Source organism: Anolis sagrei, chromosome 12, assembly GCF_037176765.1.
Source record: "Anolis sagrei isolate rAnoSag1 chromosome 12, rAnoSag1.mat, whole genome shotgun sequence".
Taxonomy (NCBI): Eukaryota; Metazoa; Chordata; class Lepidosauria; order Squamata; family Dactyloidae; genus Anolis; species Anolis sagrei.
Window position 1 is genome coordinate 3,712,018 of NC_090032.1, and position 17,725 is coordinate 3,729,742.

The following is a 17,725-nucleotide window of genomic DNA, read 5'->3' on the forward strand; positions in this document are numbered from 1 at the left end:
CAGTCTAGTGGTAGGCCACGCCCTCGGGGTTTCGAATGGCCCAATCAGAGCCCTTCATCCGCTCCAAAGAGGATGCGAGATTGACACTCGCTTTGTCCAACCACAGTCGACAACTCGCCCTTGGCCCACTATGATTGGGGGTTTCCCAGGAGGCGGGAAATCCCCTGCGATTGGTTGGGACTTTTGCCCAATGGGAAGGCGATGCTGTGGGGTTGTGCCTGCACGAGCTAGACAGGCACCCGCTGCGTCCAATCGGAGAGGAGGACTGAGTTGAGAGGGCGGGGCGAAAAAGGAAAAGCCTTCACAACGAAGCCGGCTTTGGGAGAAGCAGCCGTTTGTAATGGCAGCGGCCTAAATTGGTTGAGGCGTGTCAACCTGAGGGAAAAGGAGTGATACATTCGCTCCTATTTCGCTATGAAGCCTTGAGCGGTTGAGGTTGCTATGACAGGAGCGTTTTTTCCTTCGTTTCCGTGGTAACCGAAGCTCGAGAGTTGCGCATGCGCAGAGGCGCATCTTCGGCAAGAATGTGCTATCCAGTGTGCGCATGCGCCGGGATTCAATGGCTCGTGACGTCAGCGGAAGAGAGAAATCCCTTTCTCATTGTAAAGCTGGAAGAAGGACGAAGAAGGCAAGTGAGGATTTTTCCATCTATTCGTCTATTTATGCTGCATAGCTTCTAATATTGTATTATAGTTATTATATTATTATGGTAATATAATAATAATAATAATAGGATAATACTATAATACTAGTATTAGTATTATATATAATATTGAATAATATATAATATTACTTCATATTTAATTATTTAAAGTAATTTATATTAGGTAATATTATTATTGTATAAAATATAATTTATATAATTATATAGTAATAATAAAACTATATATATTTACTAATATAATATAATAATATGGCAATATAGTAACAAAATAATTATAATAGTAATAAAACTATGTATTTACTAATATAATATGTAAATATAATAACATAATACAGTAATGCTATAATACTAATATAAATATTAGTATTATATATCATATTAATACTATATAGAATATTGAATAATATATAGTATTAATTTATATTAATTATATAATTTATATTAAGTAATATTGTATATAATATAATTTATATAATTATATAATAAGAATAAAACTATATATATTTACTAGTATAATATAATAATATGGTAATATAATAACATAATAATACAGTAATACAATAATACTAATATAAATATTAGTATTATATATCATATTAGTGCTATATATACTATTGAATAATATATAGTATTAATTTATGTTAATTAAATAAAGTAATTTATATTAATATTATTATATATATAACATAATTTATATAATATATATAATAATTATAATAATAAAACTACATATATTTACTAATATAATATAATATGTTAATATAATAACATAGTAATATATATTAATATAATATGTTAATATAATAACATACGGTAATACTATAATACTAATATAAATATTAGTATTATATATCATATTAATACTATATATAATATTGAATAATATATAGTATTAATTTAAATTAATTATCTAAAGCAATTTATATTAAGTAATATTATTGTATATAATATAATTTATATAATTATATAATAATAATAAAACTATATATATTTACTAGTATAATATAATAATATGGTAATATAATAACATAATAATACGGTAATACTATAATACTAATATAAATATTAGTATTATATATCATATTAATGCTATATATAATATTGAATGATATATAATATTAATTTATATTTAATTATATATTAATAATATATTTTTATATGTAACATAATTTATATAATATATATAATAATTATAATAATAAAACTACATATATTTACTAATATAATATAATAATATGGTAATATAATAACATAATAATACAGTGATACTATAATAGTATATAAAGCAATTTATATTAACTAATATTTATATTAGTATTATAGTATTACCGTATTATTATGTTATTATATTACCATATTATTATATTATGCTAGTAAATATATATAGTTTTATTATATATATATATATATATATATATATATATATAAAATATGTGTGTTTGTGTATATATATATTATATGGTACTATAATAACATAATACGGTAATACTATAATATTTATTTATTTATTTATTTATTTGATACACTTGTATACCGCTAATATCTCAGCCTGTGCGGCGACTCATTGCGGTTTACAACTTGTTAAAATACAATAGTCACTTAAAAATATAAAATAAGATATCAAAAATACAAGACATAAAACATACATAGTATGAACATACTTAGTATCGGGCCACCAATACAAGTCGAAAACATCTCATAGTTAAAATCGTAGTTCAGTTCGTTATCCTTGGTTGCAAGTCTATGGTCAAAATAACCTTACATCGGAAATTAGTTAAAAACTTGCTCGAACATCCAAGTTTTTAGATTTTTCCGAAATGCCATTAGCGAGGTGGCTGATCTTAGTTCAATAGGGAGGGCATTCCAAAGCCGGGGGGCCACCACAGAAAAGGCCCTATCTCTCGTTCCCGCGAGCCGCACCTGTGAAGCAGGCGGGATGGAGAGAAGGGCTCCTCCTGAAGATCTTAGGGTCCTGGTGGGCTGATAGGCCGAGATACGTTCGGATAGGTATGTAGGGCCAGAACCGTTTAGGGCTTTAAAGGTCAAAACCAGCACTTTGAATTGGGCTCGGTAGCTGATCGGTAGCCAATGGAGCTGGTACAGCAGAGGAGTTGTGTGCTCCCTGCGCCCTGCTCCTGTTAATACCATGGCTGCCGCTCGTTGGACTAGTTGAAGCTTCCGGGCCGTCTTCAAAGGCAACCCCACGTAGAGAGCGTTGCAGTAATCAAGGCGGGATGTAACCATATCATATTAATGCTATATATAATATTGAATAATATATAGTATTAATTTATATTTAATTATATAAAGTAATTTATATTAAGGGGCACCTTGTCAAAGAAGGCCTTACTGAAATCCAGACACGCTACATCCATGGCATTCCCCGCATCTACCCAGCTTGTAACTATCAAAAAAAGAGATCAGATGAGTCTGGCATGACTTGTTTGTGATAAATCCATGTTGACTATTAGCGATGACCGCATTTGTTTCTAAGTGTTTGCAGACCACTTCCTTAACAATCTTTTCCAGAATCTTGCCTGGTATCGACATGAGGCTGACCGGACATCGGTCATTGTTTGGGTCATCCTTTTTTCCCTTCTTGAAGATTGGGACCACATTGGCCCTCCTCCAGTCTGCTGGAACTTCTTCCATTCTCCAAGAACTCTCACAGATGATTGCCAATGGTTCCGAAATGACTTCCGCTAATTCCTTCAATACTCTTGGGTGTAGCTGATCTGGCCCTGAAAGGGGACTTGAACTCATTTAGAGTGGACAGGTATTCCTTAAGGACTTGTTTCCCAATTTAAGGTTGGATGTTCTCTAATCCCTCATTCACTCCATCTTGCTGAGGTTGAAGGTGTCTTTCCTTTTGTGAGAAGACCGAGGCAAAGAAGGCATTAAGTAGTTCTGCCTTTTCCCGATCCCCTGTCAGCATTGCCCCATCTTCTCCTCGAAGAGGCCCTATCGCCTCCTTGTTTTTCCTTTTTCTACTGATATAAGAAAATAAGCCCTTTTTATTGTTTTTAATGTCCCTGGCAAGCCTGAGCTCGTTTTGTGCTTTAACCTTGCAGACTTTTTCCCTACAGGTGTTGGCTATTTGTTTGAATTCTTCTTTGATGATTTCTCCCTTTTTCCACTTCTTGTGCACGTCTCTTTTGTGTCTTAGCACAGTTAGAAGTTCTTTGGACATCCATTCCGGCTTCTTTGCACTTGTCCTATTTTTTTCTCTTTGTTTGGCACAGTTTGCAATTGCGTCTTTGAGTATTTCACTCCCTTGTCTTTTAGTATCTGTGTCCACGGAATGCTGCTCAGTGTTTCCTTCATTTTTCGGAAATCAGCTCTCCTAAAGTCCAAAATGCAGGTTTGACTTGTCTTAGTTTCTGCCTTCCTTTGTACCTCAAATTGCATGAGCACATGGTCACTTGCCCCTAAGGATCCTACCACTTCAACCGCATCGATCAGGTCCTCCGCATTTGTTAGAATGAGAACAAGAGTTGCCAACCCCCTTCTTGCCTCTTCTGCCTTCTGGACCATGAAATTGTCTGCAAGGCAAGCAAGGAGTTTGTTGGACTTTGTACTCTTGGCCGAGTTTCTTTTCCAGCAAATATCGGGATAGTTTAAATCGCCCATGACTACTACATCTCTGTGTCTGTTTGGTCAACTGTTGGCAGAAGACTTCATCAAGTTCTTCCTCCTGGCTTGGAGGTCTGTAGTAGATGCCTATAACAACATCTTTTTGAGTCCCCGTTCCCTTGATTCTTACCCAGATGCTTTCAAGCTGATTTCCCGGATTGCTCTCTTGCATCTCTTCTGCAGCGTAACAATTTTATATTGTATAGTATATATTAAAGTATTGCAGTATAGTGGTATAGTACAATATTTCATACATTAATTTTGTGCCTTGTGAATAATATAATATATTGTGTAGATAGTGTAGATTGTGTTTGTGTGTAGATAGATAGATATATCATTTTTCATTTCTACCAGTATAATTATAATTTATTTATTAGTAATGATAATGTATACTTTTGATGAAATATTAGGTAAATGTAAAGGTAGTCCCCTGACATTAAGTCCAGTCATGTCTGACTCTGGGGTGTGGTGCTCATCTCCATTTCTAAGCCGAAGAGCTGGCATTGTCCGTAGACACCTCCAAGGTCATGTGGCCGGCATGACTGCATAGAGCGCTGTTACACATATTACACATATTATATTATTATTATTCTTATTATTAGGATATGTGTAATTAATGTAACCTTTTTATTTTATTTTATTGGAACGTTTATAATTTCTCCCAGTATATTTATAGATTTTTATTATTTACCATTTATATATATTTTTTGCTATAACATTAATATATTTATAGTTAACTTAGTATGATTGTAGTATTTATTGATAGGGTTATAATTGTTCATTTCTACCTGTGTATTTATAATTTATTTAGTACTAATTATAATTATTATTAGGATATGTGTAATTAATGTAACCTTTTTATTTTATTTTATTGGAACCTTTATAATTTCTCCCAGTGTATTTATAGATTTTTATTATTTATTTATTTTTCTTTTTTTTGCTATAACATTAGTATATTTATAATTAACTTAGTATGATTGCATTATTTATTGATAGGGTTATAATTTTTCATTTCTACCTGTGTATTTATAATTTATTTAGAACTAATTATAATTTATATTGTTGCAAAAATATTTATTCTTTCTGCTGCTCTGGAGAATAGGACTCAATAGAGCAATGGATTGGGGCCTGCTGAGTGTCTGTATTATGTCACCAGGCTCTCTTTATGGCACGTTGAAAGAAAATGCACTTGCTTGCCTTTCAGAATTGACCCAAGATTTGGCACCAGTCAGTTCTAGCACCATGCAAAGTTTGGCTTCATTAGGATCTCGCTTTCTCAAGATGAGCCAGACACGAAGCTGAAGATGGATCTGAAGGCACTTTCCTTGAGACAAACCATGTTGAGGAACATCTACCATCTGCGGAAAGGACTTAATAGATGGACGATCCCAAGATACGATCTGCATCCATCACCTGCTGATGGATTCCTCAAAAGCATCTCCATCCCACCTGTGCAAAAGACTTTGGTAAATACTGGGACCATTCAGATGTTATGGAAAGAATCTAGAACCTGCCTTCCTGGTCCAGAGAGAATCTAGAACCCACCTCCATGGTTTAGAGAGAGAATATCTAACCTGACTTCCTGGTTTAGAGATAATCTAGAACCTGACTTCTCGGTTCAGAGAGAATCTGGAACCCAACTTCCTAGTTTAGATAGAATTAGAACCTACCTTCCTGGTTTAGAGAGAGACTTCCATTATTTTGTCCTCAGTTTCATCATAGCAAGAACTGGAAGGGACCCCCAAGGTCCGAGAGACCGCCTGCATTATATCATTAGTATCGTTTGGCACCACTTTAGCTGCCATAGAATCCTGGGAATTGTAGTTTTACAAGGTCTGTAACCTTTTCTGCCAAGGAAGGCTGGTGCCTCATCAAACTAGGATCCCATAAGTGGGACCCATAACTAGTTCGGTGACTAGATTGCACTGGGATTGTGGCACAGCTGGCTTGAGTGTCAGCTGCATTAAGATCACTCTGACCAAAAGGTCATGAGTTCGAAGCCAGCCCGGGTCGGAGTGGGCTTCCAACCAATTGTGTAGCCTGTTGTCGACCTTTGCAACCCGAAAAACAGTTGCATCTGTCAAGTAGGAAAATTAGGTACCACCTTAAAGTGTGTGTGTGTGGGGGGGGGGGGGCTATATTAACTAATTTATGAGGCCATAAAAAATACTCCAGGAAAAGCATGCGGGGAATGCGGAAGTACTTCATCAGTGTCGCAGATGGACGATAAAAGCGACAGCTCCCCTGGTGGCCAGAAAAAGTTAAATAGCCTCTGTCTATGTCTGTATACGTTGTATGTCAAATTGGCATTGAATGTTTGCCATATATGTGTACATTGTAATCCGCCCTGAGTCCCCTGCGGGATGAGAAGGGTGGAATATAAATACTGTAAATAAATAAATAGATTGACCTTGAAGGAGCTGGGAGTGGTGACAGCCGACAGGGAGCTCTGCCGTGGGCTGGTCCATGAGGTCACAAAGAGTCGGAAATGACTGAACGAATGAACAACAACAATCTAGATCGGCTACCGTATTTTGAACTAATTTTAGTATAAGCGACGTTAGTATAGATGTCATAGGGTCACTCCTAAATCTGGCTGCCATTTTAGTAATTTTAGTTTTAGGTGTCATATGCTCATTCCTAGATGTACCTGTAACCAATCTGGCTGCCAGTTTGGAACTCATTTTAATATTTTTTAAAATTTAATAATAAATTAAGTCTGGCATTATTATTACTATTAATAATATTGATAAAGGGGACAATCTTTATCTTACCTTTAATTTTATTTGTTTATTATTTATTTATTCCTAGATGTACCTGTAACCAATCTGGCTGCCATTGTGGAACTAATTTTAATATATCTTTTTAATTTAATAATACATTAAGTATTACATTATTATTAATATTAATAATATTAATAAAGGGGACAATCTTTACCTTTAATTTTATTTGTTTATTATTTATTATTTATTTATTCCTAGATGTACCTGAAACCAATCTGGCTGCCATTTTGGAACTAATTTTAATATTTTTTTAATTTATTCATAAATTTATTAATTTATGAAATTCTTAATATTATATTAATATTAATATACATCATATAAATAAATAAATTGTTATTTATAAGATTTATTAAAAGGGACAACCTTTGCCTTTAATTTCATTTATTTATTTATTATTACTATTAGTTATTTATTGTATTGTCGAAGGCTTTCATGGCCGGAATCACTGGGTTGTTGTAAGTTTTTTCGGGCTATATAGCCATGGTCTAGAGGCATTCTCTCCTAGAGAGAAAGCCTCTAGACCATGGCCATACAGCCCGAAAAAACCTACAAAAACCTAGTTATTTATTATTTATTCCTAGATGCCCTTGTAACCAATCTGGCTGCCATTTTGGAACTAATTTAAAAAAAATCTAATAATAAATTAACTATTAATTTATGAAATTCTTAATGTTATATTTGTATATAATATAATTAATATAATATAATTATAATATAATTATATAATATAATTAATATAATTCTTAATGTTATATTTATATATAATATAATATAAAGCCCTAAACGGTTCCGGCCCAAGATACCTAGCTGACCGCATCTCGGCCTATAAACCCACCCGGACTTTGAGATCTTCCGGGGAGGACCTGCTCTCGATCCCGCCGGCCTCTCAAGCACGGTTGGCGGGGACGAGAGATAGGGCCTTCTCGGTGGTGGCTCCTCGGCTGTGGAACGCCCTTCCTGTAGATGTTAGGCTGGCACCATCTCTCATGACATTCCGTAGAAAGTTGAAGACCTGGATGTTTGTGCAGGCGTTTGAGTAATTCAGTGCAATTCTGGTAATTTGAACATAGGAACGGAACAATGGACGTCGAATTTGGATCACGCTTGGATGATGAGGCGATCGGGGGTGGGTTTTGGGAGAACTGTGTATTGATGTTTGTATTAGCTAGTAATGGAAATGTGTAATTTAACTGTTATGGTATATTAATTATTGCTGTTTTTATTGTCTTTGTTGTTTGCTGTCTGGAAACCGCTGTGAGTCGGCCTCGGGCTTGAGATACAGCGGTATACAAGAATAGTAAATAAATAAATAAATAAACATATTATTATTTATTAATTTATTAAAGGGGATGGTCTTTAGCTTACCTTTAATATTATTCCTTTGATGATGGTGCCCATCTGTCTTATCACGCAGGCCTTGTCCCCCTGCCCCTTGCAGGTCCGCCTCTGTCATTCTGAAAAGCAGAAGGACTATTCCCTCCCGAACTCAAGCTGGAGCCCAGAAATGATGGATCAGTACAATAAGCTCACAGAGATGACGAAAGACGGGACGTGGCAACGGCTGACGTCTTACCGAAATACTTTGGGACACGCTCCAGGCAAGGACAGAAGCTGCAATGTTTTGTTTGTGATTCCCATTCTATCTCCTGCCCCTCAAATTCCATTTTTGACTAGTTTGTAAACCAAAACAAACCTATTCCTGGGTTTCTCTACCACAGTTTTTCATCACTTGGTGGAGAACTGGGTCCATGTCTCTGATATGGCTGCCTTCTACTGTTCCCACAGAGAAGCTGCTACAGAAATACAACTTGAAGAAGGACAAAAGCGCCCGCCTGTTCCTCAGGAACCTCGACGAAGAAGGCAAGGGCTTTGAATACGCCATGTTCGTGAACAAGCGGGAGAAACAACTGGCTGGGGTCTTCCAGTTTGGTCCTTATCTCGAGGGACCCCCAGGGTAAGACTGAAAAGAAACCTAACAGGCTTTGCTGGAGAATCCGGAGAATCAAAGGGAGATTTTTTTCATCACGTAATAGTCGCACCACAAAAAAGGAAAAAATAGACACTGTTATGCAATGAAATGTGGTAATATTGTGTGTAGAGATGAGTGATACTCCTAGGAGATGTCACACTATTACCTGGTGCCACTATAAATGCAATTTCGGCTTCTCAAAGCTGTTGACCCTCTGTATTTGGGGGCATAGGGCCCTACGAAAATGGCAAAACTGTGACGCTCTTACAGAATCCCAAACTGACTCATTTTACTGGAGAATCCAAAGAATCAAAGGGAGATTTTTTTTCATCATGTAATAGTCGCACCACAAAGAAGGAAAAAATAGAGACTATACAGTAAAAATAGACACTATTATGCAATGAAATACGGTAATCTTGTGTGTAAAGATGAGTGATACTCCTGGGAGCTGTCACACTATTACTTGGTGCCACTATAAATGCAATTTCGGTTTCTCATAGCTGTTGACCCTCTATTTGAGAGCATAGGGTCCTACGAAAGTGGCAAAGCTGTGATGCTCTTACAGAATCCCAAACTGACTCATTTTACTGGAGAATCCAGAGAATCAAAGGGAGATTTTTTTTCATCACGTAATAGTCGCACCACAAAGAAGGAAAAAATAGAGACTATACAGTAAAAATAGACACTATTATGCAATGAAATGCGGTAATCTTGTGTGTAGAGATGAGTGATACTCCTGGGAGCTGTCACACTATTACTTGGTGCCACTATAAATGCAATTTCGGTTTCTCAAAGCTGTTGACCCTCTGTATTTGGGAGCATAGGGTCCTACAAAAGTGGCAAAGCTGTGACGATCTTACAGAATCCCAATCAGAATCAACTTGCTGTATTTCATCACATAATAGTGCCTGTTTTTTTCTTTTTTTGTGGTGCGACTATTACACGATGAAAAAATCTGCCTTTGATTTTCTGGCAGAGTACCAGAAGCCTCCATTTCATAGTTTGCCTTGCCTTTGGAGGAAGAAGAAACAAAGGGGACGTATTAAGAATGGACAGTTAGGAAACATATTTGGAGATGCATAGAGTCACATCTTTCAATGGTTTCATCTCCCTTTACCATTCCATCCTTCATACTGTTCATCCTGGTTCTTACATCAGCTATTATCCGATTATTATGGATTGATTACATTTAGGAAATGCTTCCTTTTCCAGTTGCGCGCACGGCGGTTCCATCGCCACGGTTCTGGACACTATCCTCGGGGTTTTGGCGATGTCTGTCGCTTGCCGGGTGATGACTGCTAACCTCAGCATTAACTACAAAAGGTAATTATGATTTCCTTGCGCCTGAAAATCAAGGCTTGGGGGGTCAGGATTGGGCCATTCGAAAGGCTAACTAAATGTAAATAAAGTAAGCATCTCTATAGAATGACAGCGTTGGAAGGGACTGCAAATTAGACCTAATCCAACTGTTATGAAAAATAAATCTGAGAAATTCCATACAACCTCTGCTTAACAACAACAACAACAACAATAATGTTTATTTATTATTGCTGTGGTCCAGTCTGTGTAGATAGGTGTATATATCTGTGTTTGCGTATATATATGTGTAGTTTTGGACAGAATGTATTTTTTTGTTTTTTGGCTTTCTAAGTCCCTTCTGTTGTGTTTTCCAATATTTCCATTACATTTTTATTTATATTTATTATTGTTATTGTTAGTATATGTATATATGTGTGTGTGTATATATGTGGTTATGCGCATGCGTTGTAATTTATTGTTTAATTTTTTGGCATTTTAAATGTCTTCCACTGTGTTTTCCAGTGTTTTTATGAGTGATGGTCACTCGTTGGCCTGATATGTGTCTTGGTTCCAAATTTGGTGTCGATTCATCCAGTGGTTTTTGAGTTATGTTAATCCCACAAACTACCATTACATTTTTATTTTTTTATATTATTATTATTATTATTAATAATAGACAACTAGCCATCCCCTGCCACACGTTGCTATGGCCCAGTCTGTGTATATGTGTTTCGTATGTATATATTTGTGTATATATATTTGTATATTTGTGTATATATGTGGTTATGCGCATGCGTTGTAAGGTATTTTTTAAATTTTTGGCATTTTAAGTCTCTTCTGCTGTGTTTTTCAGTGTTTTTATGAGTGATGGTCACTCATTGGCTTGGTAAGTGTCTTGTGTCCAAATTTGGTGTCAATTCATCCAGTGGTTTTTGAGTTATGTTAATCCTACAAACGAACATTATATTTTTATTTTTATTTATTCTTATTATTATTATTAATAATAATAATATAGACAATTAGGCGTCCCCTGCCACATGTTTTGTGTCCCGGTCTGTGTATATGTGTTTTGTGTGTATATATTCATATATGTGTGTGTATATATTTGTGTATTTGTATGTGTGTGTGTGTTTGTTTGTGGTTATGCGCATGCGTTGTAATGTTTTTTAATTTTTTTGGCTTTTTAAATCTCTTCCGCTGTGTTTTCCAGTGTTTTTATGAGTGATGGTCACTTGTTGGCCTGATAGGTGTCTTGTGTCCAAATTTGGTGTCAATTCGTCCAGTAGTTTTTGAGTTATGTTAATCCCACAAACGAACATTACATTTTTATATAAATTATTATTATTATTATTATTATTATTATTATTATTAAAATAGACAGTTGGTTAACAGAACATGAGTTGTTATAATAGGTTAATTTTATCTGAATTTTATCTTAACCTATTACAATAATAATAATAATAAGCAATGTTTCAAATTTATATATTAAAATATGTGTATTTTGTATTGCATCTTTTTAAAGGAGAGGATAGAATTTAGTTGTGTCTTGTTTTTTCGTTGGCAGGAATGGAGGGGAAAATATTGTGAGCTTATGTTTTGTACTGACCAGCCTTCTTCCCTCTTCCTCTTCCTCCCAGTCCCGTCCCTCTGGGTTCGGTGGTAATAGCAACCAGCAAATTGGACCGAATGGAAGGTAGGAAGGTGTTTCTGAGCGGAGCCATGCAGAGCGCCAACAGGAAGACGCTCCACGCAGAGGCCGCAGGTAAAGGCTTTTCCATTAGACATACAACATCTATAGACAGACACAGAGGCAATTTAACATTCCAGTTTTTCCGGCTTCGTGAGGGTATGCTCAATTCCGGCCACAGGGGGAGCTGCCGCTTCACCGTCCACTTGTGACACCAAGTCCTTGGTGGAGTACTTCCTCATTCTTCTGCATGCTGCTGGAAGGTTTTATTAATTAGCCTCCCCACATAAAGCGGTACCTAAATTTCCTACTTGACAGATGCAACTGTCTTTCGGGCTGCATAGGTCAACAGCAAGCTAGACTATTAATGGTCGGGAGCTCACTCCAACCCGGGCTGGCTTCAAACTTTATGGTGTCATATTTAACTAATTAATTAGCCTCCCCACATAAAGCAGTACCTACATTTCCTACTGTAATGTAAAGCAATATAGTACTAATAATAATAATATAATTATATATTTATGTTACATGTAATATTCCCAATAATATTACAATATAATGGTATAGTACAATATAGTAATATTTAATACTGATATTGTGCTATGCTAATAATATAATATAATGTATGTATATGTGTATATATGTGTGTGTATGTATATATATATATATCTTGTAAGCCACTCTGAGTCCCCTTTAGGGTGAGAAGGGCAGCATGTAAATGTCTTAAATATATAAATAATAAATACTTGACCAATGCAACTATTTTTCGGGCTGCATAGGTCAACAGCAAGCTAGACTATTAATGGTCTTACTCATTCTTCTGCACACAGCTGAAAGGTTTTATGGTGTCGTATTTAACTAATTAATTAGCCTCCCCACATAAAGCGGTACCTACATTTCCTTCTGTAATGTAATGCAATATAGTACTAATAATAATAATAATAATATAGTTATATATTTAATAATAATACTGATATTGTACTATGCTAATAATATACTATATTGTATGTATATGTATATATATCTTGTAAGCTGCTCTGAGTCCCCTTCGGGGTAAATGCCGTAAATAAATAAATAATAAATACTTGACCGATGCAACTGTCTTTCAGGCTGCATAGGCCAACAGCAAGCTAGACTATTACTGGTCGGGAGCTCACTCTTACTCCGGCTGACTTCGAACTCATGACCTCTCAGTCAGTAGTGATTTAACACAGCTGGCTACTAACTAGCTGTGCCACAGCCCAGTCCTGCTTGCAGCAATTCTCCTGTTTTGTAATATATATAAATAAAAACGTAATGTTTGTTTGTGGGATTACAAAATAAACATATTTTAATATGTAAATTTGGAAGACTCTCAGCCATTCAAGAGATAAAAGTGGGATACTGCTAATTATTATTATTATTATTGTAATAGGTTAATTTTTCAGGTAAAATTAACCTATTACAACAGCTCAGGTTCTGTTAACCAATTGTCTATTTTAATAACAATAATAATAAGGAAAGAAAGAAAGGTAGAGAAGGAAGGAGAGAAGGAGGGAGTGAAAGAAGGAAAGGAGGAGGAAAAGAAAGGTAGAGAAAGAAGAAGAAAAGGAGGGAGAGAAAAAGGAGGGAAGGAAAGAAAGAAGGGTAGAGAAGGAAAAGAAGGAGAGGAGGAGGGAGGGAAAGAAGGAGGGAAAGAAAGAAGGGTAGAGAAGGAAGGAGGGAAGGAAGGAAAGAAAGAAGGGTAGAGAAGGAAGGAGGGAGTGAAAGAGGGAAAGAAGGAGGAAAAGAAAGAAGGGTAGAGAAGGAAGGAAGGAGAGAAGGAGGGAATGAAAGAAGGAGGGAACTAAAGAAGGGTAGAGAAGGAAGGAGAAAAGGAGGGAGAGAAAAGGGAAAGAAGGAGAGAAGAAAGGGAAAAAAAGAAGGGTAGAGAAGGAAGGAAGGCGAGAAGGAGGGAGTGAAAGAGAGAAGGAGAAAAAGGAAGGAAAGGAAGAAGGGTAAAGAAGGAAGGAAGGAGAAAATATAATAATAACAATAATAATAATAATAATAATAATAATAAGTGATGATAATTTTATTTCTGACCTGCCTCTCCCCACAGTTTGGGTTTCACAGCACAAGATGGTTTGAAATATTGTGTATCGTGTTTTCCTGGCCAAATGACACATTTCCTTTTCTGTCTTCTCTGTTTCTCTTTATTTCTCTCTCGCCTCTAATTAGGTCTGTTTATCCAACTGCAGAAGGCTCCTGGGGATGATGGGCCTTCTTTTCTTTGAGCGGATTCCCCTTCCCGAATCTCTCCTGCGTCCTCATTCTTGGTCCGGCAAGAAGTGATGCATTTCACATAGACACACAACACTTGACTCCCTGCCCTCTTCCATTCAGTCTTAGTCTGGTTCTGTTTTGATATATAGAGTATCCGTTCACCCTGCGTGCCTTCGTATTGTATTTCCAGGCCGTTTCCAAGCAAAGATAACCTTTTCGGGTCCGAAAATGGGTACCGGTGCTTCCTTTTCCCTCTTAAGATTTCTTGGGATCGTCTCAGAAATACAGACCGCTAATGCATATCTGTTTCAATGTGTTGTCGGAGGCTTTCATGGCCGGAATCACTGGGTTGCTGTAAGTTTTTTGGGCTGTGTGGCCATGTTTGTGAAGCATTCTCTCCTGACATTTCTCCCCCATCTATGGCAGGCATCCCCAGAGGTTGTGAGGTCTGTTGGGAACTAGGCAAGTGGGGTTTATATATCTTTTGGAGCTAGGTGTGAATGTTTCAATTGGTCACCTTGATTAGCATTTAATAGCATTTAATAATTTACAAATAAAATGTTTTATTATTATATTTTAAACATTTAAAACATAATAATAATAACAATAACATTATTTTATTATTAAATTATTAATTATTAATTTAATAATAACATTATTATTATTCCTAAAAGCCATTAAAAGCTGGAGATGATTATAATCATCTCCAGCTTTTAATGGCTTTTAGAAATAATAATAATTTACAAATAAAATGTATTATTATGTTTTAAATATTTTAAACATAATAATAATAATAATAATAATAATAATAATAATGTTTTAAATGTTTAAAACATAATAATAAAACATTTTATTTGTAAATTATTATTATTATTATTATTATTACTATAATAATGATAATATATTTCATTTCTTACCTGGCTTGTTCCAAGGTACCACCCAGCTCAAACAGACACCTCCCAACAAAGAATTCCCCCAGGCAGTAAGAACCCAGGCCTTGAAACTACTAGGCCATTAAATGCTAATCAAGGTGGCCAATGGCAACATCCACACCTACCTCAAACAGACAAAGAGTTCTTTCTCCCACCCTGGACACCATTCCACAGATATATAAACCTCATTTTCCTAGTTTTCAACAGGAAAATCTCACAATTTCCGCAGATGCCTGCCATAGATGTGGGCAAAACGTCAGGAGAGAATGCTTCTGGAACGTGGCCAGACAGCCCGGAAAACTCACAACAACCTATAACTATTTCCACTTCCTTCACCTGCTTCTGTGAACGGTTTGGACCAAAATAGTATTATCGAATCAGCTTTGGTAACAGATACGTTTAAAAGGTGGACTTCTTATTACAAAAGGAGAAAACTATAAGTGGATTAAAAAAAACCCTTTATTTATTTTTCAAAGAGTATTTAAGATGGATAATAAGGAACTATGGGAGGGATTGTCTTCCCTAAAATAACTTTTATTTTATTGGCACGGTCTCATCTATATGATGCTTTGACTACTGAATGTGTAACTAAAGATTTCCATTCGGCATCTTGAGTTGGATATGTATTTTTTGGATGGAGTGGCATTGCTGGAGGTGTTTCTGGGCCTCTATATTAGAGATATTTTTGTGTTTAACAACATCGTTGTTGTGGGTTTTCATTCCGTTTGTCCGGATCAGTAACTTTCTGGTGAAGCAATTACCTCACAACCAAAGTTGGAAAGATTTAATTCAAAAGCATGCAGTAGCGAACGCGACAAAGTTCCAACTGACAGTTTAGGTCATAACACCATTGTTCAGAATGGGTTTGGGGTCAGATGGTAAAGGGGGTTCTGTGTTCCCACTCAACTTAAATGTTTTCAGTCTGAAAAAGAAATCCTTCTACTCCTTCTCTCCTAACCCAGTGGTTCCCAACCTGTGGTCTGTGGACCACCAGTGGTCCACAAGAACGAAAAGATGGTCTGTGGTCTCACTGTTGCAACAAGGGCGACTGTTCTCGCAAAACCCTCTTATAGTGCCAACGTTTATTAAATACGGTTTTCTGCAGGCGAACAGATGGTGACTACTTGAGTTGGATATTATATTTTTTGGATGGAGTGGTATTGCTGGAGGTGTTCTGGGCCTCTATATTAGAGTTTTTTTTTTCGTTTAACAATGTTGTTGTTGGGGTTTTTCATTCCGTTTGTCCGAATTGGTAACTTTCTGGCAAAACAATGACCTCACAATCAAAGTTGGAAAGATTTAATTCAAAAGCATGCAGTAGCGAACGCGACAAAGTTCCAACTGACAGTTTAGGTCATGACACCATTGTTCAGAATGGGTTTGGGGTCAGATGGTAAAGGGTTTTTTAATAATAATAATATAATAATAAAACTTTATACCCCGCTACCATCTCCCCAAGGGACTCTGTGCGGCTTACAAGAGGCCACGCCCACAATACACCAGTAATAAAAGCAATAACAACAGTAATACAAAACAATAAAATAAAACTCATAACGGAAGATAAGCAATAAACATTAACAGTAACACAACGACGTTTAGAAACCTATGGCTGGGCCAAATGTAATAATTAATTTTTTAAATAATAATGCTGAGCATGAACAAGTGAGATATGACTAGGATAGAGTTTTCGGAGAGGGATGGGTTGTGCTCCCACTCACCTTAAATCAGCGTTTCTCAACCTGGGGGTTGGGACCCCTGGTAGGGTCACAACAAGGTATCAGAGGGGTCACCAAGACCATCAGAAAATACCTTATTTTCTATTGGTCATGGGGGTTCTGTGTGGGAAGTTTGGCCGAATTCTGTCGTTGGTGGGGTTCAGAATGCTCTTTGATTGCAGTTGAACTATAAATCCCAGCAACTACAACTCCCATATGTCATGGTATATTTCCCCCAAACTCAACCAGTGTTCACATTTCGGCCTAATGAATATTTGTGCCAAGTTTAGTCCAGATCCATCATTGTTTGAGTCCACAGTGCTCTCTGGATGTAGGTGAACTACAATTCCCAAATTCAAGTCAATGCCCACTAAACTCTTCCAATACTTTCTGTTCATTATTGGGGTTTTGTGTGGGAAGTTTGGTTCAGTTCCATCGTTGGTGGAGTTCAGAATGCTTTGGATTGTAGCTGAACTATAAATCCCAGCAACTAACTTCCAAATGTCAAGGTCTATTTTCCCCAAACTCCCACCAGTGTTCACATTTCAGAATATTGAGTATTCGTGCCAAGTTTGGTAGAGATCCATCATTGTTTGAGTCCACAGTACACTCTGGATGGAGGTGAACTACAACTCCCAAACTCAAGTCAATGCCCACAAAACTATTTTCTGTTGCTCATTGGGGTTTTGTGTGGGAAATTTGGTTCAATTCCATCGTTGGTGGAGTTTGGAATGCCCTTTGATTGTAGGTGAACTATAAATCCCAGCAACTACAACTCCCAAATGTCAAGGCCTATTTT

General features: G+C 36.3%; 1 protein-coding gene across 3 annotated transcripts; it reads left to right on the forward strand.

The window, feature by feature from the left end:
• The first annotated feature begins 215 nt into the window (after positions 1-215).
• Positions 216-14,842, forward strand: LOC137094750 (acyl-coenzyme A thioesterase THEM4-like). Of its 3 annotated transcripts, none has more exons than XM_067472316.1 (7): positions 216-632; positions 5,502-5,763; positions 8,495-8,678; positions 8,866-9,034; positions 10,262-10,372; positions 11,986-12,110; positions 14,235-14,842. In XM_067472316.1, the coding sequence occupies exons 2-7, from the start codon at positions 5,602-5,604 to the stop codon at positions 14,288-14,290; spliced, it is 807 nt and encodes a 268-aa protein (XP_067328417.1). In that variant the 5' UTR covers positions 216-632; positions 5,502-5,601; the 3' UTR covers positions 14,291-14,842. The 3 variants fall into 3 exon arrangements, with proteins under 3 accessions (XP_067328417.1, XP_067328416.1, XP_067328418.1); XM_067472315.1 differs by having other exon boundaries at positions 216-628; XM_067472317.1 differs by having other exon boundaries at positions 221-628; positions 8,519-8,678.
• Positions 14,843-17,725: the final 2,883 nt, after the last annotated feature.

What these genes read in the sequence shown, in the direction of transcription:
- LOC137094750 (XM_067472316.1), top strand. Translation starts at nt 5,602, where the DNA reads ATGGATCTGAAGGCACTTTCCTTGAGACAAACCATGTTGAGGAACATC. An exon ending in CTCAGCATTAACTACAAAAG is followed by an intron (nt 10,373 to 11,985) that starts GTAATTATGATT and finishes TCTTCCTCCCAG; the next exon opens with TCCCGTCCCTCTGGGTTCGG. An exon ending in GCTCCACGCAGAGGCCGCAG is followed by an intron (nt 12,111 to 14,234) that starts GTAAAGGCTTTT and finishes GCCTCTAATTAG; the next exon opens with GTCTGTTTATCCAACTGCAG.